The sequence below is a fragment of the Drosophila hydei genome, unplaced genomic scaffold (genome assembly GCF_003285905.1).
Source record: "Drosophila hydei strain 15085-1641.00,03,60 unplaced genomic scaffold, DhydRS2 tig00008122-arrow-pilon, whole genome shotgun sequence".
In the NCBI taxonomy this organism is placed as follows: domain Eukaryota; kingdom Metazoa; phylum Arthropoda; class Insecta; order Diptera; family Drosophilidae; genus Drosophila; species Drosophila hydei.
In genome coordinates, this window is record NW_022045833.1 from 3,579,759 (window position 1) to 3,587,786 (window position 8,028).

At 40.7% G+C, this 8,028-nt stretch overlaps 1 protein-coding gene across 3 annotated transcripts; it reads left to right on the forward strand.

Moving 5' to 3' along the window:
* The first annotated feature begins 5,343 nt into the window (after nucleotides 1-5,343).
* On the forward strand, nucleotides 5,344-7,794 carry LOC111597670 (dual specificity protein kinase CLK1-like). Of its 3 annotated transcripts, none has more exons than XM_023312495.2 (4): nucleotides 5,344-5,496; nucleotides 5,561-5,659; nucleotides 5,723-6,586; nucleotides 6,647-7,794. In XM_023312495.2, the coding sequence occupies exons 1-4, from the start codon at nucleotides 5,355-5,357 to the stop codon at nucleotides 7,624-7,626; spliced, it is 2,085 nt and encodes a 694-aa protein (XP_023168263.2). In that variant the 5' UTR covers nucleotides 5,344-5,354; the 3' UTR covers nucleotides 7,627-7,794. The 3 variants fall into 3 exon arrangements, with proteins under 3 accessions (XP_023168263.2, XP_023168262.2, XP_023168264.2); XM_023312494.2 differs by having other exon boundaries at nucleotides 5,344-5,466; nucleotides 5,528-5,659; XM_023312496.2 differs by having other exon boundaries at nucleotides 5,344-5,466.
* Nucleotides 7,795-8,028: the final 234 nt, after the last annotated feature.

The window sequence follows — 8,028 nt, forward strand, 5'->3', positions numbered from 1 at the left end:
ATTATAAATTCCTTTTGCCATGCCCTCATCGATTGCCATTGTGCGAGTGCCCCGCCTACTCGCCCCACAAAAACCTCAAGGCAAACAATACCGAGAGAAGCGGCCAAAGGGTTCATTGTTTGTGTGTGTGTGTCGCGTGCGTTTTATGTGTATTTTCCATATTTTTCATTGCAGCCCAAGTGGATTTATGGAAAATTTTCAAATGCCTTCGCTACGATTATCGCCAAGTTTTTGGGAGTGGCCCGAGCTCTTGTGTCGTGTTTGTAATTGCACTTTTGGTGCTGTTGGCACCGGCGTCGCCTTTCATATTGATTGTCTGTATTTTCAGTTGCCTGCACTTGTTGCAATTGTTGACCTGTCTTAAAGCGGCAACGGCAACAGCAATAGGGACAGCGACAGCAATTAAGGTAACAGTTTTCTTATTTATCATGCAAATAGCAAACAATTTCCGTTCGTTGTCCTGTCAGCCAACTAATTGAGATGGCGAAAAAGCAAAGCGGAAATGCTTGAACTACTTCGTCTTCTTCTGCTGCCCAACTCTTTTTCCTAGGTAAGAAAACCCGAAAAATGTATATATAGATATATATATATAGCTATATCTATGAAAGACAACATTTGCCAGCCGCAGCGTAGTAAAGAAGCCATCAAAAATGTAAATATGTAATAGCCCAAGACTTGGGCAAGAGGCTCCATGGCACAAGCCCCAAGCCCAAGTTAACTTTAGCAGACAGCTCGACGTTGTCGTCGTCGTTGTCGTTGTAGACGTCGTCTTCGCCGTGCCTTGCTTAGAAAGCAGCTACTGTATGCCATGCGGGGGGCACTGACGTTGAAGTAGAGCGTCAATGAATTAAATATAACCTGACCCGGGCCCCCAGTCCAACAGCCCACACCCAACATAAACCTTCTGCCCGTAGCTCGAAACGAAAACCCATTCTAAAATGTACACGCTGTGAGCTTTCCACTTGATTGCTGGCTTTTCCTTGCGTCTTTTTTTTCGTTGCTCCCGCCGAACTCTCGACGTTTGTGTCCTTGCCGAATGGAAGTTCGATTTACATTTCAACTGCAGCCAGCAAAAGGCGTTACATGGCGTGACGTAAGCGCCCGAATAGACAAAATGTGTACCTATACCAACAGATATACCTGTATACCCATGTGTATATATAGACGCCCACATATGCTGTGTACTCAGTTAATACTCATATGGAGCTCGGCAAACACAACGTTTAGTTCAGGTCTGAACTCCAAAACTCTTTTGTTTGCTTAATAACGCCTTCGGGCGGGTTTTATATTTAGTCGAAATCTTTTACTCATGTATAAGAGAGAAAGTAAGTAAGCTGCAGGGAGAATTCAATGAACTTAAAAGCTTATTGGATATGCGAAAAATTGGCAGATTTATAGGAGAAAGCTTACTCTGGAACGGTTAGTTCCAATATGAAAAGTTATTTATTTATGAAGAAGTGTTAACAAACCTGTTATATCATATGAGTTTCGTTTCTGTTTGCTGAAACAGCTCTAAAAGGCCTTTTCACAGCAAATGTTAAATATTTGGAAAGATTTAAGAAACCTCATTTCTTCATAAAAAGTTACACAAATTTGATATCAAGTACACAAAAGAAAGTCTTTGCTGTAACAACTCTAATTTAAAAGGAGTTTTCGACTTCTGGAATATCCCAGCAAATCTTGTATATTTAGTAAGTTGTATGAAACTTCATTTGCATACAAAGTTCAATAATCAAATACACGAAATAGTGACGTTGTTGAAGCACCTTTTACTTTAAAGGAGTTTTCCACTTCTGGAACATGCCAGATAATAAATTTAGAGTGTAGGCAACTAGCTGGTAATGATATATAACACGTAATATTTACAAAATGAAATCATTTTAGTCTGGCTGTTTATTTGTTAATTGAACCGACAACAGAAACATTTTGGCATATGCCACATGCCACATCCATAACAGTCTTGTATAATCCGCTTCCACAACGATCCTCGACTGCTGTCAAACTGTTTCAACTGTCCCAGAGTCAACGTCTGGCTGGCTGCCTGTCTGTCTGTGTGTTGTGCTATTCAATTCCATTGAAATGGCTGTGCTGCATATTAAAAGAGCCGCATAAATAAATAAGCATATTCAATTTTGATGAAACGTGAATGGTATCGAAATGTTTAACTAAGCCAAGAACGTGACCTTGCTGCAGTTAGTCGTATGCCAAGCATAAAAGTCTATATCGAAGGGGTAGCTAAGCAATAAACAGGCATTACGATGCAACCCCAAAAAAAGAAAACTAATTACAAACGCATAAAACTTATTAACGTTAATAAAATGTGCTAAATTAACGTGGGCTTTTTTGGTATTGTCTGAAGTCACGAGAGTTGCGGCAGGTTTATAATCTATAGACTTTATGAGTAGGCATAAAATGTGAAATTAAGGTATGTAGTGGATGGGTTCTTAAATAGAAATATAATTAGGATGTATTTAGAGATTCAGCGGGTCTCGAATGCGGAACAAATGGTGCGTGTAGCCAACCAGAGACTGAAAATGTGGATATTTGGTAAGGCTACTCCTGAATATTGTGTCTGAAGAAAAACTGAATAAAGAAGTAAAGTAAATTTCGAATTATATGTGACAATAATAATTATAACAATAAAAATTATATTCTACTTAAAAATACTATTAGGAGAAATTTAACAGGGGTATTCCATAATATTAAAAAAATTTGTGTTTTATAAACAACTTGAACATTTTTTTATTAGTATTTTAACAATTACAGAAATACTATGAAAATATCTAGAACTGTTAATATAGGAAATATGAATTTAATGAGGGTATTGCTTACTAATTTGCTTACATAAAATAGTGTATTAGTAAATATTTTATACACTCTTTTTCAAATTTCCCTATGCATATATAAAGTATCAAAATTGAATAGGGTTATCCCTCAAAAACTGTTATATATTTGCGTCGTATTTTCAGTAAAAACCAAACTATAGAATTTAAAGTAAACAATATATATTTGGTCTATGAAACGCCATAAATATAAATCCCTCTCTGCACCTTTTTACAGGGTATCCTAGGATCAGCTTCCGCAGTTTAGTATAATTTTGTATATTTGTTATTTTTGTTGGCCTTGCCACAGCATAGAGCAGTTTTTGCGGCTAGCTGTGGCAACTGCCTGGCGTTAAGCGCTTAGCTAAAAGCTGCAATGCAGCTTAAGACGAACATTTTCGACGCTGCTCAGCATAAGGATTTGTGATTTAAATACGCTACAACAGTATGTTGAATAATTCACTTAATTGGCCCCCAAAGGTCGAAAGCCACCGAAAAATAAGCAAAGTTAAAGTAAATACAGAAACCGCAAGCAAAAGAGAAAGAGAGCGAGAGAGAGAGAGAGAGACATGTGTTTGTCAAAATGACAAACACGAGCTGGAATTCTGTCATTAGGAATGGAAATTCTATAGCGCTGTAGAGGTCAAGTAGAGATGTGGTCGAAGTTTGCAATGCCATTGAAATGCAGCCAAATGAATAACTGTTACATATATATTAAATTTTATATATATAAAGATATATATATATATATATATATAGAGAGCTGACTGCACATTGCTGATTGCAGCACACAATCTGTGGCAATTGGAAATTGATCTTTGGCCAACGCAATTGTTGCTGCAAATATAATTACGCTCAAATGATGTTCGCATGTAAATTGCCAGCTCATGAATAGCTTATTGGTAGGACCTTTAAATACATATACATACATATATAATTGACTGCCTGTACTTTAATGAAAAGCGACAGCTGCAGGCTTTTTGCCTTAATTAAATTTCAATCGAATGCAGCTTTCAAGTCTCGGCTTTGATTTGCCCCTTTTTTCTGGTTGGCTTCTGGCTGGGGATTTCCCTTTTTTCTTCTTGTTGACCCGCGGGCAACAATGCCAACAAAAGCTTGACTTCAGTGGCTGCCGCATTCCCTTGCCCTTACCAGCTCCCTCCCTGCCTCTCTCTCTCTCTTACTCTCTTCTACTCTGCGGTCTCTCGCTCTGTAAAAGTTTTGGGCGCCATTTTCAGTTCTCCTTTTTAACACGCATTCGCGTGTTTTATGCTTTTGTTTTTGTGTTAGATTATTTCTTTTGGCATGCTTTTGAAACTTTATACCCAACTCGCGTATACGCGGGGCCAGCACACGAGTCGGGTTGCCGCTCGCCTTTAACCTTGAACCTGGCACATGGCTGCACATTCACTTGGCCGAGTGCGTACTTAGATATTTTTCTATTTTCACTTCATTAAACGAGATTTTCAGCACATTATTATTTACGCCAGCTCCCGTTGCCCGTCGCCGTTGCAGGTTTTCTTGCTGATGCTACATCACTTTTAAGGATTTACTTACTCTTTCGCGACCTTGGCTTACGATTTAAACAGTTGTGCAGTTGAAAAGCTCTTGGAAAAGCAGCCAGCCTAGAAGTAGTATTTGGCTTGCCGAATGCTAGATATCCTTAAAGTTCTTAAATGACTTTAGAGTGAATGCATATTAGGTAGACTGTTAGTTGAGGTAGAGCTGGCTAAAACATATTCATTGTTCTTGACGTAGAGTCAAAGCTGTGTAGAAAATTAAATGCAGATTTTACTTTTCATTGGCATATGGAAAATCTCATATAATTAACCCGCTGAATATCGAACTTTGCTTTCCTCAATAGAATTGCCTATTGAACCAACATTTGTTTCTTTTTGGCTTTTTTGGGGCAACTCGGAGGAATATTCGATTTTCATTATAAAATAAACTGAAACTGTAAAGCTTAAACTAAAATCCAATTCAGACTTGTTTGCCTTAAGAAACTGTATCTGATAGACAATTTCAATTACAAGTCTTCCCACCTCACTAGGTTTATCACATAAGAGTGATGCCCTACCACAGCTAGTGCATAATGAGAGCCTACTTCAAGCATCTTTATATAAGTATTGCACATAGTTATTTAGTTGGGGTGGCACGTACGACAGCTGCAGCAACAACTGACACACAGACAGACAGACAGACGGGCAGGCAGGCAGCTAGGCCATACAGCTTGGATCCAAGTAGACGACAGCAAAGTGAGAGATTCATCACAATTTAACTTTGAGTAGTGGCAATGTGGCAGAAAGAGTGAACGAGTCACGTTGTGGCATGTGCCGCAATTAGTTGACTGCAAATTGCGCAGCTGTCGGCAACTAATTGTTGCTCAAATTGAAGTCTATCAATTGTTGGCTATTCTGCAAGTCAATTGAACTGTCAGCCGACGCCTACTAAGTGTTTCTACACGCAGCAAATAAGGCAGACATTTCCAAATGCGAGACTGACTTTTATTCAGTCTAACGACAAGCCTTGGACATGAATGGGAAAAATCTGAAAAATTTTGCCAGACCCAATAGGTCAATTAAGCGCGTTAGTAAAAAGAAGAAGGAAAAGTCGCAGCGCGTGGTTTATGTGACCTGGAAAAGGGGTAAGCACAAAATGGGCTCACTAATTAAAGGTAACAGAAAGTATTTTGCACTAATTAAAAGCTCGCATTTTGATATTTGATGTGGCCTACGCAGGTCGTTATTTCGTTGAAGCCAAATTAGACAATGAGGCTGCCTGGCTCGGCTGGGATCTGCGCAAGAAACGAGCTTGTACTTTGAAGGCAAAAAATGCGTGTGAGTACTCAAATTGCGATATGAATTGTATCGATGAGCACAGTATCGATGTTTTATGTAAAGGTCGAATTTATAATCGGATTAAGGGTGAAAAGCAAAAACGAATTTCTAACGAAGAAGGCGAAATAAGACCTGTCAATCATAAGCATTTGACTAAGCTGCAGATGAAAGGAGTTATGATTCAGGATTCTCTCAATAGCGACAATGATAGAGGTTCCATCAGCGCACTTAGCAGTGCCCTTGAAGCTGAGCAAATTGTTCGGAAAGAGGAGACTTGGGATGTCACTAAAGGTGGACTCAAAATTTTACCAATGTCACGAAGTGGTTCAAACAAACGCAAAGCAAAGCCTACTTCTGCGAGTTGTGTTGAGAATACTCCAGCTGGCAATGAGAGTTGGGATATAACTCAAGGCGGACTAAATATTTTGCCAATGCAAAGAGCTGTTGTACCGAAAACTAAGAAAAGGTCCAAGTCGCGTCAGAATATAAGAAAAAGCGAAACTGGAAAATCGCCAAAGATTCCAAATACTGAAAGTTGGGGTGAGATTTTGCCAATTCCGCACGGCGTCTGCTCCCAAGCCAAGATGAAGGAAATCACAAATTGGATATTCGCGGAGAACGAATATGGCAGTGAAAGGGCATGTGGCACAGCCATAGAAATTCCTTTCGATACTCAAGAGACTGACGATGAAGGTGAAAGTGAATGTGAAAGTGATGCTGTCGCTCAATGTGATTTCAGTTACACAAGAAGTGTGACGCCGTCGCGTAATCCAATGGGCACACCTCGTTGGAACATCAGCGAAAGCATAAGCCATGATATCACAAATCAAATTTGTCGCTCGCCCTTGGTAAGTGATGCGCCCAGTTGGTATATAACCAGGCGGGGCAAAAGAAGTGCCACAGTCAAGATTGGGGATCTACTCAATGGTAAGCTTGCAGAAAGAATTGGCAAATCAGATATAGCTACTAACTATATCTCGTTGGCAGAACGTTACTATATTTTGACCAACATAACGATCAGTTATCTGGCCTCCGTTTGGCTGTGCTGGGACTTGGAGGATAAGTGCAATGTAGTTATGAAAATGTCGGATACGACACAAATGAGCGTGCTGCTGATTCAAGGCGAGATAAGTACGATTAGCGCCATGCATGCATATCAGCCCACGGATCCGCGACTTGACTGCATAGTGAAAGTGTTGGATGCCTTTCAATTGACGCGCTCCAGGACCGCACAGCCTTGCATTATACTCGAAGCTCTGGAGTCGAACCTAGCGAAGTATGCAAGCAATTGGCATAATTGCATTCTGCCCTTGGACATAGTCAAGTATATAACACGTCGGGTACTTGAGGGCCTGGACTACATTCACAGTGTCGGAGTTGTGCATGCCGATATCAAGCCAGAGAATGTTTTGATTACGCCTTGCACTCCGGATAACTGCGAGAATTGTCCGGATAAACAATTGGCATGCTCCAGATTGCATGTGAAGATAGCGGACTTTGCCAATTCCTGTGGGTCGAGCGGCAAACTGGCTGGAGAGATCCAAACACGTGCGTATCGCTGTTTGGAATCAATACTTGGCTCTGATTGCGAGAGGCCGGCGGATATTTGGAGTGTAGCCTGCATGGTCTTTGAGCTGGCCGTTGGCGATTTACTCTTTGGGGAATGCGACGACGACAGATACACGCCCGAGGAGGATCATTTGGCGCGCATTATCGAACTGCTCGGACCGATACCGCATCAGATAATCTTTCGTGGTCGCGACGCGCTGCGCGATTTTAATCCCTATGGCAAATTGCGTAACATAACTGACCTGAGACCCAGGGGTCTAGTCGATGTGTTAATGGATTATAATTGGTCGCAGCTAAACGCCATGGCCTTCGCCTCATTCCTGACGCCCATGCTCGACTATGAGCCCAAGAAACGTGCCACTGCGGCCAAGTGTCTGCAGCATCCTTGGCTACAGTGAAAATGAAAAACGAGGCGCCATAAACTAGAAAAGCTAAATAGCAAAAATATTGTTAATGACAGTTAAATGAAATTATAGCCATTGCGTGGCTTACGGCTTTTGGCTTTTGTTAGTTTTCGCTTCTGTCTCATAATTTAATGAGCATATATAATAAAGCTTGGCCTGGTATGAGTAATGTTTGTCCTTTATCTCTGGCTAATCGAAAACTCAGTGCCGCTGGCTCTAAAACTAAACCACAAACACGACGCACGCAAAGCACAACCGATTCGTGGGCGTTTGTCGTGTGTATTAGAGATGAGCGCGTGAGTGGCCAGTGCTCATAACGTGCTTGACTTGGGAAGGCGTTGATGTAAAAGGTTGTAAATGTAAAATAGTTGTAGAGAATCTATGTTATGTAGGATA

Bases quoted from the DNA above. Each gene is read 5' to 3' on its own strand.
- LOC111597670 (XM_023312494.2), top strand. From the start codon at position 5,355: ATGAATGGGAAAAATCTGAAAAATTTTGCCAGACCCAATAGGTCAATT. The intron at 5,467-5,527 runs GTAAGCACAAAA...ACTAATTAAAAG, and splicing joins TTATGTGACCTGGAAAAGGG to CTCGCATTTTGATATTTGAT. The intron at 6,587-6,646 runs GTAAGCTTGCAG...TCTCGTTGGCAG, and splicing joins GATTGGGGATCTACTCAATG to AACGTTACTATATTTTGACC.